The sequence below is a fragment of the Ustilago hordei genome (genome assembly GCF_900519145.1).
Source record: "Ustilago hordei strain Uho2 genome assembly, contig: UHO2_contig_04, whole genome shotgun sequence".
NCBI lineage: Eukaryota > Fungi > Basidiomycota > Ustilaginomycetes > Ustilaginales > Ustilaginaceae > Ustilago > Ustilago hordei.
This window is the reverse complement of record NW_024545261.1, coordinates 1,206,464-1,223,659: the sequence shown is the minus strand read 5'-3', so window position 1 is coordinate 1,223,659 and position 17,196 is coordinate 1,206,464. Positions and strand designations below refer to the sequence as shown.

Sequence of the window (17,196 nt, the reverse complement as noted above, 5' to 3'; positions counted from 1 at the left end):
GTTTGGTCTTCTTTAGGCAGGTGGCGCGCGCGCTGTGTGGTGCTCAGTGTTTTTCTCTGTGCTGCTCGTTCAACAATCGACCCAAAAGAGGTGTTGCGGCAGAGGAGAAGCTGAGCGTCAGCGCGGGGAGTCCTTCTGTGCCTCTTGTGTGGAAGATTGTGCTCGGCTTCATCCCAGACTACGCAGCCTGCAGATTCCTTGCGAGCTTCTACCAACGTACTTTGTCTCTACTCGCCATCACCATCTACATGCTGCTTCTCTCCGCTCGCCATTAGACCCGAAACACGGCCCACTCTCACGAACCATTGCCGCAGTAGAGCGACGTTAACCTGGCCCCAAGTGCCACTCTTCCTTGATACCCTCCACTCCACCCATCTGAAGAAAGCAAGATGAGCCAGGCATACGACGACAACAACAACAATCTCGACGTCCCCATCTTTCAGGACGACCTCCTCCGTGACAGGCAGCGAGTCTTCTCCGAGTTCCTCTCCAAGGACGAATACCAAGATGCCGTTCGTCGCATGCTGAGGATGGATGCTCGTAGACTCATCATCAACATAGATGATTTGCGGTCCTACAACCGAGAGTTCGCTACGGGCCTACTAAACGAGCCCAACGAGTATCTTCCCGCCTTTGATGCTGCCTTGCACATGTCGGTCGAGCTGGCAGCCAATCCTCTCAAAGATGACACCAAGAACAAGCAGTACTACATTGGTCTGCGCGGAAGTTTCGGAGACCACCATGTCAACCCACGTACACTTCGCAGTGTCCACCTCGGCAAGATGATGAGTTTGGAAGGGATCGTCACACGCTGTTCCCTCGTTCGTCCCAAGATCCTCAAGTCCGTTCACTACTGTGAAACGACAACAAAGTTTCACCAGCGCGAGTACCGTGATGCCACCATGTACGGAACGCTACCCCCATCATCTACGGTATATCCTACTGAGGACGAGAACGGCAACCGTCTCACCACCGAGTACGGCCACAGTCTCTTCCGTGACCACCAGATGATCTCTATCCAAGAAATGCCCGAGCGCGCACCTCCAGGTCAATTGCCAAGAAGCATCGACGTTGTTATGGACGACGACATGGTTGACCGCTGCAAGCCAGGCGACCGCATCCAGCTTGTCGGCATGTACCGCTCGCTCGGCAATCGCACCGGCCAGAGCTCTTCTTCTACTTTCCGCACACTCATGATTGGTAACAACCTCAACCTTCTCTCCTCAAAAGCCGGCGGAGGCATTGCTCAGGCGCACATCACCGACACTGACATCCGAAACATTAACAAGATCGCCAAACGCAAGAATGTCTTTAACTTGCTCTCGCAGTCCCTAGCACCCTCCATCTACGGTCACGAGTACATCAAGAAGGCCGTGCTCCTACTTTTACTCAGTGGTGAAGAGAAGAACTTGCCTAACGGCACTCACATTCGTGGTGACATCAACATCCTCATGGTTGGTGACCCTTCCACTGCCAAGTCGCAGATGCTTCGATTCGTTCTCAACACGGCCCCACTTGCCATTGCTACTACCGGTCGAGGTTCGAGTGGTGTCGGTCTCACTGCTGCTGTCACAACAGACAAGGAGACTGGAGAGCGTCGTCTCGAGGCAGGTGCCATGGTCTTGGCTGATCGTGGTGTCATCTGCATTGACGAGTTCGATAAGATGAGCGATGTCGACCGAGTCGCCATTCACGAAGTCATGGAACAGCAGACGGTGACCATTGCCAAGGCCGGTATCCACACCAGTCTCAACGCCCGTTGTTCGGTCGTCGCAGCCGCCAACCCCATCTACGGCCAGTACGACGTTCACAAGGACCCTCACAAGAACATTGCACTTCCCGACTCGCTCCTTTCTCGTTTCGATTTGCTCTTTGTGGTCACCGACGACGTTGACGAGCAGCGTGACCGAATGATTTCGGAGCATGTTCTGCGCATGCACCGTTACCTGCAACCTGGCCTCGAGGAGGGCACTCCAGCTGTCGACAACCTCGATCAGGCTCTCGATGTTGGTGCCCCCGAGGGGACCGATGCTGATGGTGCTGCTATGCTCGGCGACACCTCTCCCTTTGAAAAATACAACCCTCTCCTCCACTCTGGCGTCACGGGCTCCGGCCGTAGCACCGACAAGAAGGAGGTGCTTTCGATTGCTTTTATCAAGAAGTATATCCAGTACGCCAAGTCGCGTATCCATCCTGTCTTGACCAAGGGCGCTGCTGAGTGGATCGTCAATGTCTACTCAAACCTTCGTAATGACGAGCTTTCTGGCAACCAGAAGCGTACTTCGCCTCTCACCGCGCGTACCCTCGAGACCCTTATCCGTCTCGCTACTGCGCACGCCAAGAGTCGATTGAGCAGCAAAGTCGAGGAACGCGATGCTGAGGCTGCAGAGGAGATCCTCCGCTTTGCTCTTTTCAAGGAGGTACTCGGTGGACGCAAAGGTGTCAACAAGCGACGCCGAACGGGCAACAGCCCCATGAGCGACGATGACGCTGAGGACCAGGACGACGATGGTGACGACAGTGGAGATGAGGCTGCCCGCACCAGTGATGCCAAAGCGGCTTACCGCAGCGGACGAAGTGGGCGCAGCGGTGCTCGAGGCGGTCGTCGTGGTGGTCAGCGCTACGGCGAGGACGATCACAGCAGCGACGATGACAATGATGCCGCGCAAGTCTCTACGCAACGCTCGGCTCGATCCAACGGCGCCTACGCCACAAGGGCTGCTGCCTCGACGCATCCCAAGCCTAAGCCTGCCATGGTTGGTCCTGGTGGCATGGACGAAGAGGACTTTGACGATGAGGACGCTCTCGAGGCAATGCGCTCGATGGATGTCGAGGCGGTCATCCCCTCGCAGCCTGTTCAACCTTCGAGCTCATCATTGATTGGTGTCTCGGCACGTAGGACGGAGGCGTTCAAGGAGGCCCTTTCAGACCTGCTCTTCTCGTCTGATGGTCGCTTGGCAGAGATGGATGCCATCCCACTGGACGACCTGCTTCCCGTCATGAATGAAGGCCGTCGCACCGAAGAGCTGTTCGACAGCAACGAGGCGCGCCAGGTTCTCGAGCAGATGCACAGGGAGAACAGTATCATGTTCAGCGAGGACATGGTCTTCAAGCTCTGATGCAATCCTAACCTATACCCTCGACGCTCGGCGTCAGCTATCTCGTTGTCACCTTTGCTCTCCTCTTTGATTATCCCTCGCATTCCTCGTGTTTCTCTATTACCGGCTTCCTCAGATCTGCTTTGTGGTCTCATGTTTTCTTCACGCTGTACTCTAGTCTCTCGGTGCCTTGGCTCTACAATCAAACGATGTTCCAAACGACTCTTTTGCATGCTTGAACCACGCAGCGAAAATAGTGACGCTGTACAGGACGTGGTGACATAGATGATGGTCGCTTGTAACAATAAACACCACCCTTGATGGGGAGGATGCGAGAACAAGGCTTCTTTCTTTGCTTCCAAGTCATGTGGGAGGAACACAGCGGAACGCGTCGAAAGCGTTTGCCGTGTTGGCTTGCTTTTGCTCCACATTGGAATTAAGCAGCGAGACACACAAAAGCTGCGCAGATCGGCAGTTGAAATCGCACTTCTGAGTCCAGTGCAAGTCTCACTGCTAAAGTGCGGGATCGCGTCCATCAGAGGCGAGGAAAGACAGAAGAGAGAGGATGCGGGGACCTTGACAGGCGGAAAGCATTGAACACTCGAGCCCCGCCCATAATCTCACAGAGCTCGCGACCTTGACTGTATGTTCCCTTCTACATCCAATCAACCGTCCAGCTTCAGTACCTCTAGCCTGCGACCCATGCAAAGTGTGGCTCCTCGTGCATCAAGTCAAGGCTTACGGCGGATCAGGGACACCATCTCGTCGATACTCACATTCGCTTCGCGGTCAATCGACACTCACAGCGACTTGCAGCCATGACGATGGCTCTGCCTTCCATGCTGGGAGGTGCTGCCCTCTCACGAACTACATCGGCTCTCTTGAATCTCGATGATCCAGAGCAGACCATTTCTCAGCTCAAAGCCATCCGCAACTCGGTTATCGGCTCCAGAACCAAAAAGTCGAATCTTGTTCATACCGGTGTCATCGAACAGCTCGTCCAGCTTTTACAGATCGATCTCGACTCGACAGTCTACGCCTCTGATCTAGTCAGCCTTTCTGCTACCATCGTTGCTTCACTCGCCAATACCCCAGCGCAGTCCACTTTGCTTCAGCTGATGCGCTCCGGCACCCATGATGCTCTCCTCTGCTGCCTGCGCAATCTGAGCCAAGAGCTGATCCGAACGAAGCGACACGTCCTCGATCAACGACCGGATTCCTTCGACGCGCTCAGGCTGCTAGAGTCGGTGCTGAGAGGATTGCGATCCATTCTTCTGTCTGTCGCAGACCAACTTTCAGCAAGCCCTCGATGGGGCATTGGTTCCAGTTGGGGCACAAAAGCAGCCAGCTCCGGAATCTCCATCGCTCGTCTTGGTTCGAATGCTGCTGCTTCCAAGATATTCGGCAAGAGCAGCCGCGACTCTTTCTCAGGTCGAACATTACCCATCCAGGACATCCTCATGAGCAGCGCCAGCCACGACAATCTGCGAGCCAAGGTCAAGCAGGAGGAGCTCGAGTCCGAGGTGCAGCAGCAGAGAGAACTTCGACGTCTGTCAAGAGTCTTCCTCGCTCAGGTGTACGATCCATCGAGTCTGCCGCTCCTGCTTGGGCCTCTGTTCATGTGCTCAATACCCCAACAGCAAGGTTCCACGGCACGCTCGACCTCTGCTCATCCGTCCAAGACATCTGCTACAGCTCGAAAGCCTGAAGCAGCGACGCACGGCCGGCCTTCAAGTCAAACGTCTGCCGCAGCAGCCTCATCAACACAGGCAGCTATCGATGTCGAGGCGCTACCAATGACTGTCAAGACCAAGATCCTCAGCGTGATCGAGATGATCTGCGCCATTCTGTCCAGTACCATGTTCATTCCCGGATACAGCACAAATCCAGACACTGGAATCTCTGAATCACTATCAGAGCAGATTTCCGAACGACGTCAACGGATCTTGGCTTTCAATGTCGCTGATAGTCCTTTCGCACCCGGATTGGTTGGTGAGTTGGCATCACGAGGTCGCAGCGAGGCAGTATCACGCCGCCGCGCATCTTCGCAGGTGCAAGCTGAAATTATTCGCAAAGGCTCACGTTCACGTTCGCGCATGAAGGACGCCGACAATGCTGGAATCTTCGACGCATCTCCTCTTCCGCCATGGGACGAAGACGGCAGCGAGAATCTGCGTGAAGAATACGATCTCACCGTCTCTGACCCGGCCTCTATCCTCAGCGTGCTGGTCGCAACTGCAGAATGCGGATTTGCCAAAACTCAAGAAGCAGCGCTGTATTGCCTTGCAGAGATCACGCGAGATCAGCCAGAGGCGTCATTACGGCTGTTCCGATGTACGTCTGCGTCCGGTGTGATTCCAACTTCGGTACTGCTCAATCTCCGACAAACGAGTAGCGCCAACGTTAGACTTGCTGCATTCTGCTGCCTTGCCAACATCATCAAAGTCTACCCTTTCACCGCAAAGACCAACCAGTGCGTACTCGAAGTGCTCATGGAGCTGCTCGATCATATCCCCTCCGGACTCATACAACATAGCGCAGCCGCTCCCGCATCCCAGCTTCAGACGACTAGTCAGGTCGAGATACAGATTCAAGCGGCGTTCGCCATTGCACGGCTTGTCGCTGACAACGTCACATTGCAGAACCTGGCGACTGAAAGCTACAATGCTTTGTCGAAGCTAGCGCAGCTTCTGGATCGAGCATGCATGCGATGCACCCAGCCTCCGGGTGGTGCGAAGACAGACCGAGCCAGTGCTGCAACAACTTTCTTGGCCAACATCGCAGTCAAGACGCCGCGAACAGATGCCACGGTGGGTCTCGTGCCGCCAACGGTGGACGAGTCGGCTATCAGGCTGAGAGAAGCGTGTCTGACAGCGCTCGCAGCTTTGACGTTCCAGCATGACGAGCCTAGACGGAAGCTGATCGATTCGGTACAGCCGGCTGTGCTGCCTATGGTTGTGTCGAGTATCGGCTTCCCAGCTTTGGGAGTCAGGGTCGCCGCCTGTCGTCTCACGCGAGCGCTTTCGCGGAGTCTGTCGATTCTGAGGACATCAATCGTCGATGTAGGTGTGGCACCGAAGCTTGTGGCGCTGTTGCAAGATCCAGATGAAGAAGAGGTGGTCAAAGTCGAGGCCACTGCTGCGATCTGCAATCTAGTCCTGGACTTCAGCCCAATGAAGAAGCTCATCCAGGAGCTTGGCGGTGTCGACAGTCTCGTTCAGCTTGCCCACAATGGCGGCGCTGCGCCGCCAACCTCACGCAGTACTGAAGAAGAACGATACTACATGCTGTCAACGACCGCAACTATGCCTAGCAACAGCAGCGCCAGCATCGGTACCTCAGGCAATCTCAAGGATCGGTCCAGCCGTCCTTCACGCATCAGCCTCTCTGGCTCACAACAGCTTCGTCTACATGCTCTGTGGGCTCTCAAGAATCTCCTCTCACACTCCGACACAGCACTCAAAAGTGACGTCATGTCCAAGCTCAACTTCTCCTTCATCACCACCCTTTTGGACTCGCCAACCTACGACATGGTGTTCAAGGAACAAGCGCTCAACATCCTTCGCAACGCTGCAGCCTCCAAAGAGTGCGACGTTACGTTCATGGTCGACGGTATGGGTGGAGGTGTTCGACTCATGCAGCTTCTCGAGAAATGTATCTGGGACGGTCGCGAAGCAGGCGAGCCTGGGGCAGCAGTCATCGAACAGGCCGCGTTTGTGTTGGTCAACGTAGCAACAGGCACAGATGAACATCGGAGAACCTTGTTGAGGACGCCGAACATTATGGATGCGATCGTGTTCTTCTGCAACCATCCATGGAAGGTCATTCGTGTTGCCGCGGCTAGATGTGTCGGCAATCTGCTAGCAAGGTCAAAGGGCGCGGGCGCGACAAGCACGTTGGCTATGGCTGATACTGCAGATGGTGGTGTTGGAAGTGGAGGATATCTGGATCTGCATACGGAGGCAAAGGCCAGGATGGCAAGGTTTGAACTGGATGTGAAGATGCGAGACTTGGCTCAGAATGATCCTGAATTGGATGTCAGGGAGCGGGCAAAGTCGGCGCTGAACAAGTTGGGAATTGATCTCAGGTCGATCTGATTCTACGCAATGCTGATTTTCATTCACCTCTGCGAACACTATTCCTGTTCAGCCTGGGATTGCCAAAGACGAGAAGTGAGCTTCTTCCGACATTATCCTGTCAGTCGGACGTTGAGTTGAGTGTTCTGCAACCAAAACATATTCGAGAATGCGATAATATAAGACGAATTTCGAGATGCCTTCTTACTTCTTGTCCTTGGGGTCCTCTTTTGGCTTAGGTGGAGTGAGCTTGAACGCGTTGGGCTTGTAGCTCTCACCCTCACCAACCTGCTCCCATGGGCTGTTAGCTTCAAAGTTCCTAAATACCTGTGTAAGCTGCAATGGCTCCGAAACAACACGCTTCTTCTCCTCGTCGTATCGAACCTCTGTGTAACCTGTGAGAGGGAAATCCTTTCGGAGAGGGTGGCCTTCGAAACCGTAATCGGTCAAGATACGTCGCAAGTCAGGGTGACCGATGAAGAAGACACCGTACATGTCCCAGATCTCACGCTCGTACCAATCGGCAGATCGGAAGACGGAGGTGGCGGAAGGAACGGGGTGGACCTCATCGGCGTAGGTTTTGACACGGATACGTGCGTTGTACTGAACAGAGAGAAGGTGGTAGACGACCTCGAAACGTTGCGAGCGGGTAGGGTAGTCGGCACCGCTGATGTCCATGCATGCGCGGAACTGAGTCTGAGTGTGGTCGCGAAGGAAGGTCAATGTAGGGATGATGGCGTCTGGCGCAACGTAGAGTGTGAGCTCATCCTTGACGACGCTGAACTGCTGAATGAATTTGGGAAGGCCTGTTGGGCGAGCGAATGGTGAATGTCCGATTGGGGATCATTGTTAATGTAATGTGGGGGGGGGGGGGGGAAGTTTTCAAAAGAAAGAAGAAGAGCGAGAAGTGGATTTAGTAAGGCTATCAAAGCGCAACACGGTAGGAGGTCTGTCGTGTCAACGTACAAGAAGTGATATAGCTGCCAAAGTCGTGCAAGGGACCGGCAATGTCCTTGTACTTGTCTACTGGGTTGATTCCGGCGGGTTCGGAGAAAGGACTGACAGGATTGACGCGGTCACCCTTACCATCTCCCTGGATATCGGGACGGCCTGTGGACTTGGCGACAGATGAAGAGAATGCGCGAATGTTGAGAGAAGCTGCGGAAGCCCTCAAGCTGCTGGATGTGGCGTTCCTGGCCGAAAGGGCGCGGAAAAGTGTGCTGGATGGAAGCGAACGGGCCGACATGATGGCGAAAGTCACCGAGGTATTGAGTCGCAAAGGATGCCGATCGAGAACTAGGTGAAGATGGGGATGGTGAGCATCGACGAGGTGGAGAAGAAGATCGACCTCAAAGGCGGCGGCTTTGGACGTTCGGATGACAAATTGGAGGCAAACGGTACAGTGCTCTGCTGCCTCAAAGACGATCGCAACCGTGACCTTGGCGTACCAGATCGGCTCCGAGAGTTTTCTGATTGGTTCAGAAAATTGCAAACGGCCGACACACACGAAGTCTAACACTTTCCACGTTTTCGCCAAAAAGTCGGACAACGGTCAATGCTCGAAGTTATACTTGGTCAGCGTTGATGGTGGAGAAGAAGCATATCCTCTCGCCAATAGGCCCTCACTTGATCCCCAGATACAAGGAACAGCACTCTTGCTTTCACCTGTCAACGCCGTATCCGAGGTGCTCTTGCTAGTGCAACCGAGGTTCTTTCCCATTCCGACACCTCTCCACGATCAAGACGTGATGGCACGAGGGCGAGGACGCGCTTCGAACGGTTCCACCGCTTCCGAGGTGCCTGACCCAGCGACATCGACATCTGCGACGGAGGCAGTGGCCAATGGAAACGGCGCGTCTAATGCAGGTGCATCCATATCAGGCCCCTTTAGAGATCCATTTTCGTACCATGCAGTCGAGCTCGCCCCGACAGATGCCCTACCTTACTTTGACCGCGACCTTGAACTGCAACCCGGTCTCAGGTCTAGAGTCGACGCATTGGTAGCAGAAGAACAAGCGAGCATGGCGCCAATCGACCCAACAACATCATCACGTCTTCCACCAGCATACGAGCTTTTCGGCTCGCGACCCGATCTCCGCGCAGAGCTCGAACGCGTCGCTTCTGGCCAGCCATCGTCACACACCCTTGATAGCCAAAGATACACTCTACCAGCACCTGAAGGCGGCGACGGTGCGCCACTAGATGCATGGCAAACAGCAGTCGACAGCGCTCATGCACAACTAGGTCACATGGATGTCCGACTCAAGAACGTCGAGTTGATGAAAAAGTACGGCAGCAATGCATGGAGGTTGTCAAACTTTCAGCAGGAACAGGACATTCGGTTGCTGTCAGAACAGGTGGACGCAATCAAAGGCGAGACGAATGAGATCAACAGGCTAAGACAGAAGGATCAGACGGAAGCCGGATCGAAGTTGGCGACACTGGAGAAGAGGTGGACGGAGCTCATCTCGCGAGGATTGCAGTTGGAAGTTGCCAATATCACAACACAAAGCGAGATTGATGTTTTGCGGAACAAGAAGCGAAAGCTAGAAATGCAGCTGAGCCAGCTGGAATGAGCGGTGCTTGTTAGAGCATTATGCCAAGAAGGCTACCGAATCTCGTTTCACTGTCCCAACTCCACCTGGAATCATGCCAGCCAGCATCTTTTGCACTTGGCCGGTCATTGTACTTGTATCTTGCATCACAATCATCTATGTACACTGTCTCAGAACATCCTAAGCGGTTGTGATCTCCATTGCTTCACATGGCTGCACTGTGTAGAGTGAGAGCGGTATACCAAATGAGCAACAAGGTGCGAAGAAGTTAGCTTTTTCCGCGTCCCGAGAAACAGGAGCCAAAAAAGGGAAGCTGCAGCATTGCAAACCTGAGCAAGGCATTCCTGTCTTGCCAGCCATACCACCTCTACACAGACACCTCTCTACCTTCCAATTCTCTCGACGCTGCGGAAGATGACATCGTTGAGTATCAACGACAGATATTTGCGGTATGGCGCATCCAGTTCAGCCGAAGCCTCGACCAGCTACAAAACCCAGCTCCCGGACAAAAAGACGTTCATTGCAACACTATCCGGAGGCGCATTCGTCGTTGGATTGACATGTGCTACCATCTATGGCCTACGAAAGGCTCGCTTACAAGCTCTGAAGGAAGCACAAGAGCTTGCACAGGCTTCTATTGTCTCCACACAGCAAGCATCATCTTCTTCTCTCGCATCGTCAAGGGCAAGTGCCGTTGTACCGTCAGTGCTGCGAGCTCGCTCTGCGGCAAGGGCCTCTGCAGCAACAGCAAACCGTTGGTCGCCTGCGGCAAGCGAAGCCGTGGAAGGCGACGCACATGGCTCCAGAAGCGCTTTTGCACTGTTCAAGCAGATGAACACTGACATTTTTAGCCCATCGAAGCGAGCACCATCAGTTTCGAGCGACTCAAGCTCAAGAGCACCAACTTCAGTGTTCGACGACGAGACAGATGCGCTGCCGAGTGTATTGCGAAGACGGAAAGCAGGTCCTGCTGTCCCGTCCTCAGCATCAAGCTCACATCAATCAGCACCGGCTCCGATTCTTGCGTCTTGCTCCCGGTCTTCTAGCAACGATGCTGGCAGTTCAACCGCAAGGCTACCCAATCCCAACGAAAGCAAGATCGACTACAGTGAAATGGATTCGACACTCGACTTTCTCGGTCTTTCCACACCTGTCCCCTTGGATGAGCAACAAAGGCTCAAAGCCCTCGAAGAAGAAGCGAGTGCCGAGCATGGCCCAAGCAGCTTCTTCCAATCCCCCGTAGGATTGTCGCTGAAGGCCTTCTTCATTGCCACATCCATCGTCGCCATGTCCACACTTGCAACAGTAGAAGCGGCGAAATGGGCTTTGGACGTCAAGACAATGGACGAATTTGTTGTGGCCATGACAAAGGTCATCCCAAGCAGACGTAGCGGAGAAGCAAGTCTAGAAGGTGCAGCTCCTCACATGCGTGTATGTGATCGCGAGGACTACATACCCGGATGCTCAGCCAGAGAGGGAGTAGCAGCACCAAAATCAGTAGATCAAGCACTGACAGATCTCAGCAAGGCCTCAAGCTTCGAAGAATGGGTTTCTACGCTCAAAAGCCAACTCGACACGGAGCGAGATTACGAAGTGCAACGACGATTTGCTGGCGTATCTGCCTGGAATGACTCCATCTCTCCGACCTCGTCTCGATCCTACGCAATAAACTCGCCGCTAGAGTTGGGCGATTCGGAAAGAAACAGAGGCCAGTCGATGTCGTTCTTCCGTTCGGTCCTCGCCATCTCGCCTGTACTCCCTGCCACCGCATTTGGCCTTGGCCTAGTATCGGGAGTGCTTACTGCGGGCAAAAGAGCGGGATTAGTATTTATGGCGGAAAACGCGCACCGTCTGCCAGACACAGTGCAAGGGTGGTACTTCTACTCGAAGACCAAGAACTATAAGGTGATGCTCGGCGCAGCAAAGGGCGGACTGAAACAAGGCGTGAGACTGGGTATCTGGACTACTGCATTCTGCCTTGCTGAACAATTTGCCAAAGTGACAAGAGCCAGTGTGCAGAAGCAATTCAGCGGCGGTAGGGAAGGATGGAAGGTGCTGGGTCACTGGACAGACGGTGCATTGGCGGGAGTAGTCACTGCAGGAGCTGCCACTGCTTTGTACAGATTGCCCAAGGCTTCAGCGATGAGAGTTTTCCAGTTGGGATTATTGGCTGGCGCAAGCACGGGTGGGATTCGAGATTTGCAGGAGAGACTCGTTGACAGGGAAATTGGAGGTGTTGCTAGTCACACATAATCACGGAGCAATCGCAATGGATGAGAGCCTGGTCAACCGCATCGGCAGCTCCGATAGGACAGTGAAGCTTTACAGTCTCAGCCTAATCAACAGTCTATGGCGAAATGTATCTAAGGAGCTGTTGAAAAGCTTTACATCCGAGCGTGAGAAGCGCATCAAAGTGTCAGGTGGAGCTAAGAAGCAGGGCGAACATGGCTCTCCTCAGCAGTGAACTGAAACGTCTTGCCTGAGCGGAGATACTGATCAGCAGCGTTGTTCGGCAGAGCCGATTCAGTCAGCTTGTCCTGACGCTCTGCTTTCTTGCGCTCTGTATCGATTGCATATCGCTCGTCTCGTTGCTTGATCATCTTGTCGGGAACGCCGTCGTATTTCTCGTCGATGGGCATCATGAGCTTAGGTGGGCCCATAGGAACAGCCGACGAGGTAGGATGCCAGAGGTGGCTGCATATGTATTCAAGAGAGGTTCGGATTAGCTTGAGGAAAACAAAGTTGAAATAAGTGCTTGACTTGAAAGTAGATACTCACATGGCCTTGCCGTAAAGCTTCTTGATTCTTGCCAACGCAGCAAGTTCAGCAGCATCAGGTACAGCACCACCTGTCGCGCCCGCACCTGCTACCGCCTTGACCGCATCTTCGGCGCTCTTGGCTGCTGCTGCTGCTGCTTCAGCCACCATTCCTGCCCTCAGACCGATGAGGACGAGTGAGCCACCCATCACTTCGTGCACGTGAGAATGCCAATATTTCTTCTCATCCTCCGGCAACTGCAGAAAGACGTCTTCGGAAACCATGTATTCGACGCCGATAAGCTTGGCATCCGGTTCGTCAGATTCGTAGATGAGGCATTGGAAATGGTCACCAGAAGAGTTGCAGGAACAGTAGTGCACCGAGGGGACAATCTCTCCTCGCTCGTCAGCTACTACGTGGTAGGCGTGAAGCGCCTGATGGATCTTGTCGACTGGTGCAAATCTGTTCACCATTGTTGCAAGATGGTGCTGCTGCGTCGAGGCTAGATATGCATGAGAGCTGCTGGTCTGCTACTGTACTGTAGATATATATCTCATTCCCTCTCATCCCTGCCAAGAACGAGAGAGGGTCCACTGACTCAGCCATACTGAGCCTCAGTCAGCACGACCACAAGAATGTCAAGCCGCAGCTTCCACCGTGATGATGATGTCACGCAATATCACTGGAAGAGAACAAAGGGTCCACCAAGCTGACGAATCGTGATGAGTAAAAATTCTCCACGCTGCAGTCGGCCTCGGCAGCTTTTCTTTCGAAGAAGCCCCGAGGTTCGGATAGGGTTGGCATACTATTGATCGCCTGAATGGGCCACGTCAAGATGCTGAACCGCAAAGCAGCACATAGGGAGGCAAAAGCATGTCGCTCTTGGTTGGCGTCGTGTTTTCTGCCCAAGGGACGCTGTCCAAGTTTCGGCTGTTCCGTTGTTGTGATTAATCTTCGGCGGCCATCTTCCGAACAAGCGCTATGATGCATGGCCAAGAGGAGCTCCAACGCCAAACGCAACCCCCGATCCTCTACCTGCTCGGCTCTCGATTGCCACCCTGAACCTGCTCATCCGCCTCTTGTTTCTGCCTCCCTGCCTGAACCCTGAGAATCGCTGCAACGCCACCCACCCCTTTCTCCTCCTCCTCCTCCTCCTCCTCCTCCTCCTCCTCCTCCTCCTCCTCCTCTTCCTCCTCATCATCAACATCAACAACATTGGAATTGATTCGACCTTGCAACCTTTTTCATCCTGGCGTACAAGTTCTGCCATGCCAAAAGGAAATTCTATAGAGCAATCCAAACCAAGTCTTGGAGGCTAGCCAAGCTGATGATGCTGCTCAAGAGCAGTTGACAGGACGGAATTAATTCGGCTACTGCAGCTTGCGTATCTCCGCAATCGAGTTTTACGCCGGCACATCTGCAACCTAGCCTTTCCTGAACCTTGAACAGCGCCTCCTCCAGTTGTTCGTTCCTGGCCCTCTTTTGCTTGTCTTGGCCATCTTCGACAACATTGTCCTCGACCCCCTTACCCGTGCTCCATCTCTCATCAGCCATATCTCACTATTGTAACGCAATGTGTTGATAGGACCTCCTCAAGCTGACAGCCTCAACACAGCACCCGCCACTCATGCACTCATCCAGCTGACAACCATGCCATCTCCAGGCATGCCTCATCGCCAGCTGGGCCCCTCTTCATCGTCGCATTTTATGCCGGGCCCGTCACCTTCGTCGCTGCGTCGTTCCTACCATGATACCCACTACGATCCTCATCCCACACACCCCGCCCATCCTCTGCCTCAGCACCATCACCATGCCGCTCACACCAATCCACAGCCGTCTTACGAACAAAACAGCTTTATGCCGTCGACATCCGCTCTTGTTTCTCCAGACAATACTGTCTACGCATCACAGCCTGGGACTAGCAATCTACCGCCGTCTGTACAGCGACCCATGCATCAGCTCGTGCCCGAACAACAGCTTCAGATGGCCAACATTCATCGCTTTACTCCCTCCTGCTCGCGTTGTCGTCAGAAGAAGCTCAAATGTGATACCAACCTCCCATGCAATCAGTGCATCGCCAAAGGCATACATGATGAATGCCGCAAAGACCCTAGGATACCTCGTGGCAGAAAGCGACCTAAACTAGCATCAGACTCTTCCGACAAGCCCGAAGATGAGATCGCATCTCTTCGCAAGCGAGTCAAAGAGCTTGAGGATATCATCGCTCGCAAAGGTCGACAAAGCTCGCATTCACAGCCCCCTTCGCCTTCAGCCGGTTTTTTTCCTTCTGACAAGCCATTGAATTCGTCACGCAAGCTTGGCACAAGGTCGCGCGGCTCACACAATACGGGCCCCTCCGAAGTCGGTGGCAGCGCATCAAGAGACGCTTACAGTCCTCCTGGCCCTTCCACCGAATCCAACGACGAGCAACCAGGCGAAACCGAGAACTCGCTCGTCACGCTCGAAAAGCTTGCTGCTTCCCATCCTTGTGTCAGTGAACCAGGTCGCGGTAAAGCCGACAGCAAGCAGATCAACAACCTTCTGCCGAGCCAGATTGCACACCATAGCCTGAACACCTACTATCCCCAGCCAGCTCTCTTGCACGAACGCATCGAGATCCTCGTGCTTGCAAAAAAGCTGGTTCCGGACAAGGACATCGTAGATGCGCTCATCCACATATTCAACCTTCGATGTCACAATCTGGTCGGAAGGATCATACACATGATTTCATTCCGCAGAGACATTGACTATTTCAATGACGCCACCATTGAAGAGCTGTTGACCTCGCCACTCGACATGTACGATCTTTCCCGGTACCTTATGGTGCTTCGTCTTGGCATGCGCTTCTATCCGTGGAAGGCTGGCATGTTTATCGACGACACTTCACCCGAGTTCATTACAGTCAATGCGCTCAAGAACCGAGGCGATGATATTTCGCTGCAGTGGTTGAATCTTGCCAAGCGCACTTTGGCTGCTCATCGTACTTTCAGTCTTGGCTCGCTGACAGCTATTCAGACGGCCTTGCTCATGATCTTGGATGGACGCGATTCTCCAAGCTATCTGAGGATGCTGTTGCGCATTTCCATTCAGACTGCGCTCGACACGCGGTTGCATCGACTTGGAGATGCGATGCCGACGCTTAAGAATCCGGACGAGGATATTGTGCGTCTCGAGACAGGTGTTCGTATCTGGTGGTATCTCGTGGTCAAAGATTGGTGCTCGGCACAGCGCCAAGGTGCGTACACCATCCATCCCTCGCAGATGACCACTCGTCGACCACTTCATACCACAGACGCACGTCTCTCGCGAGGTCGCACTGACGAGGTTTCACACGATGAATACTGCGAGACTAGCTACACCCTGCGCCAGATCCAACTCGCCAATATCATCCGCGAAAGCATCGACCTGCGCAACGAACAAAGCACCCTCGGCGGCGCATACGATCTCATCTCGCCCAACAATAAGAAGCTTTTGCACGTCAAGCTCGAGTCCTTCCTCAGCGATCTACCTCCCTTTTACAGGCTGGATAGCAGCGAGATGCGGCCAGACGTGCTTGTTGTTCAGAGGTGTTTATTGCATCAACAGGCGTTTGATATTCTGCTCAAGCTCAATCGGAAGAGTCTGTCGTCATACAGCGAGGGAGCGACGTGTACCTTGTTAGCAGAGCAGATAGTTTCCACGCAGAAGTTGTTAAGGAGTGTTTGTCCTGTCATTGACGGGTTCTGGGTTAACTTTTTGCATCTATTTGGTGCGACGTTGACGTTGACCATTTCATTGTTGTTGCATGAGGGCGTGGATGCGGAAACGAGGGAGAGAAGGCGTGATAAAGTCAATCTGGCCTTGACGACAATGCGTGAGACGCCGGGGTCGGATCGTGGCAGTAGGACCATCGAGATTTTGCTTGCCGAGGAGCAAAAGCAGTGGGATGCCGAACAGCATCGTTGGGGAGAAAAAGCACAAAGGCGGCCACTTGATCTGGCCTCGTTGACTCGTAGAATTCTTGCTCACAGCTCTGAGCTCGGAGACGTTGCCACTCCTCTCTCCGATCCAAGTGCAAACGGCATCTCCGCCAGCACTCTCTGGGATAAGACACCCGACGAGAGTGTGGTTCCGAGTTTTGCTTCTTCTTGGGGCATCACTTGGAGCGATCCTATAGATCCTACTGGGATCATTTCGAGTTTCAACTCACCGCTGGACTTTTCGACGAATGGAGTATACCCAGGAGAGCCATATATGCAAGATAGGAGGACAAGGCCATATCAGCATTCCTTGAGACCTTGGGCTGAACCGTCTCCCCCCGACTCGCAACCACAGGGTGCAGCTGCGGGGCAGAACAGCTTATGGGATTGGGTTTTCAGTCAAGCTGCCTTGCTGGGGACTGTTGAACCTCCTACTGAAGGTCCTCCTGCGGCGGTGGTGGGAGGGAAAGGAGGAGGGGGAGGGGGAAGGGAAGTTTCTGTGTCCTCTCCGTTTCCAGCAGCATCTAGTGGCGCAGAGGAGGCGCATGGGAGGTTTACGGCAAACGTAGAAGCGGTGATCGATAGGAGAGCTAGACACTTGTATCCTTCCAACAGACGATAAACCTCACATTGTCACTAACGCTTTCAATTCTAGCTAGACGATCTTAGTGCTCGTTCTTGCTTTGCTTGTATCTTTATTGTAATTCTATGATGCACGAATCGTTTCTTCTGGCTGTCTTCGACTGACATG

At 53.7% G+C, this 17,196-nt stretch overlaps 7 protein-coding genes across 7 annotated transcripts; 5 read left to right on the top strand and 2 right to left on the bottom strand.

The window, feature by feature from the left end:
* Window positions 1–389: 389 nt before the first annotated feature.
* UHO2_02755 (putative MCM3 - subunit of pre-replication complex) lies at window positions 390–3,119 on the top strand (the record flags this gene model as incomplete). Its single annotated transcript, XM_041555543.1, has 1 exon — window positions 390–3,119. One exon carries the CDS (start codon window positions 390–392, stop codon window positions 3,117–3,119), a length of 2,730 nt encoding a protein of 909 aa, XP_041411477.1.
* Window positions 3,120–3,916: 797 nt separating this feature from the next.
* On the top strand, window positions 3,917–7,195 carry UHO2_02754 (uncharacterized protein; the record flags this gene model as incomplete). Its single annotated transcript, XM_041555542.1, has 1 exon — window positions 3,917–7,195. The coding sequence occupies one exon, from the start codon at window positions 3,917–3,919 to the stop codon at window positions 7,193–7,195; it is 3,279 nt and encodes a 1,092-aa protein (XP_041411476.1).
* Window positions 7,196–7,378: 183 nt separating this feature from the next.
* On the bottom strand, window positions 7,379–8,420 carry UHO2_02753 (putative NADH-ubiquinone oxidoreductase 30.4 kDa subunit, mitochondrial precursor; the record flags this gene model as incomplete). Its single annotated transcript, XM_041555541.1, has 2 exons — window positions 7,379–7,980; window positions 8,141–8,420. The coding sequence occupies 2 exons, from the start codon at window positions 8,418–8,420 to the stop codon at window positions 7,379–7,381; spliced, it is 882 nt and encodes a 293-aa protein (XP_041411475.1).
* Window positions 8,421–8,922: 502 nt separating this feature from the next.
* UHO2_02752 (uncharacterized protein) lies at window positions 8,923–9,750 on the top strand (the record flags this gene model as incomplete). The annotated part of the gene is made up of 1 exon (XM_041555540.1): window positions 8,923–9,750. The coding sequence occupies one exon, from the start codon at window positions 8,923–8,925 to the stop codon at window positions 9,748–9,750; it is 828 nt and encodes a 275-aa protein (XP_041411474.1).
* Window positions 9,751–10,143: 393 nt separating this feature from the next.
* Window positions 10,144–11,982, top strand: UHO2_02751 (uncharacterized protein; the record flags this gene model as incomplete). Its single annotated transcript, XM_041555539.1, has 1 exon — window positions 10,144–11,982. The coding sequence occupies one exon, from the start codon at window positions 10,144–10,146 to the stop codon at window positions 11,980–11,982; it is 1,839 nt and encodes a 612-aa protein (XP_041411473.1).
* A 173-nt stretch (window positions 11,983–12,155) lies between these two features.
* Window positions 12,156–12,959, bottom strand: UHO2_02750 (uncharacterized protein; the record flags this gene model as incomplete). The annotated part of the gene is made up of 2 exons (XM_041555538.1): window positions 12,156–12,423; window positions 12,508–12,959. The coding sequence occupies 2 exons, from the start codon at window positions 12,957–12,959 to the stop codon at window positions 12,156–12,158; spliced, it is 720 nt and encodes a 239-aa protein (XP_041411472.1).
* Window positions 12,960–14,436: 1,477 nt separating this feature from the next.
* Window positions 14,437–17,067, top strand: UHO2_02749 (uncharacterized protein; the record flags this gene model as incomplete). Its single annotated transcript, XM_041555537.1, has 1 exon — window positions 14,437–17,067. One exon carries the CDS (start codon window positions 14,437–14,439, stop codon window positions 17,065–17,067), a length of 2,631 nt encoding a protein of 876 aa, XP_041411471.1.
* Window positions 17,068–17,196: the final 129 nt, after the last annotated feature.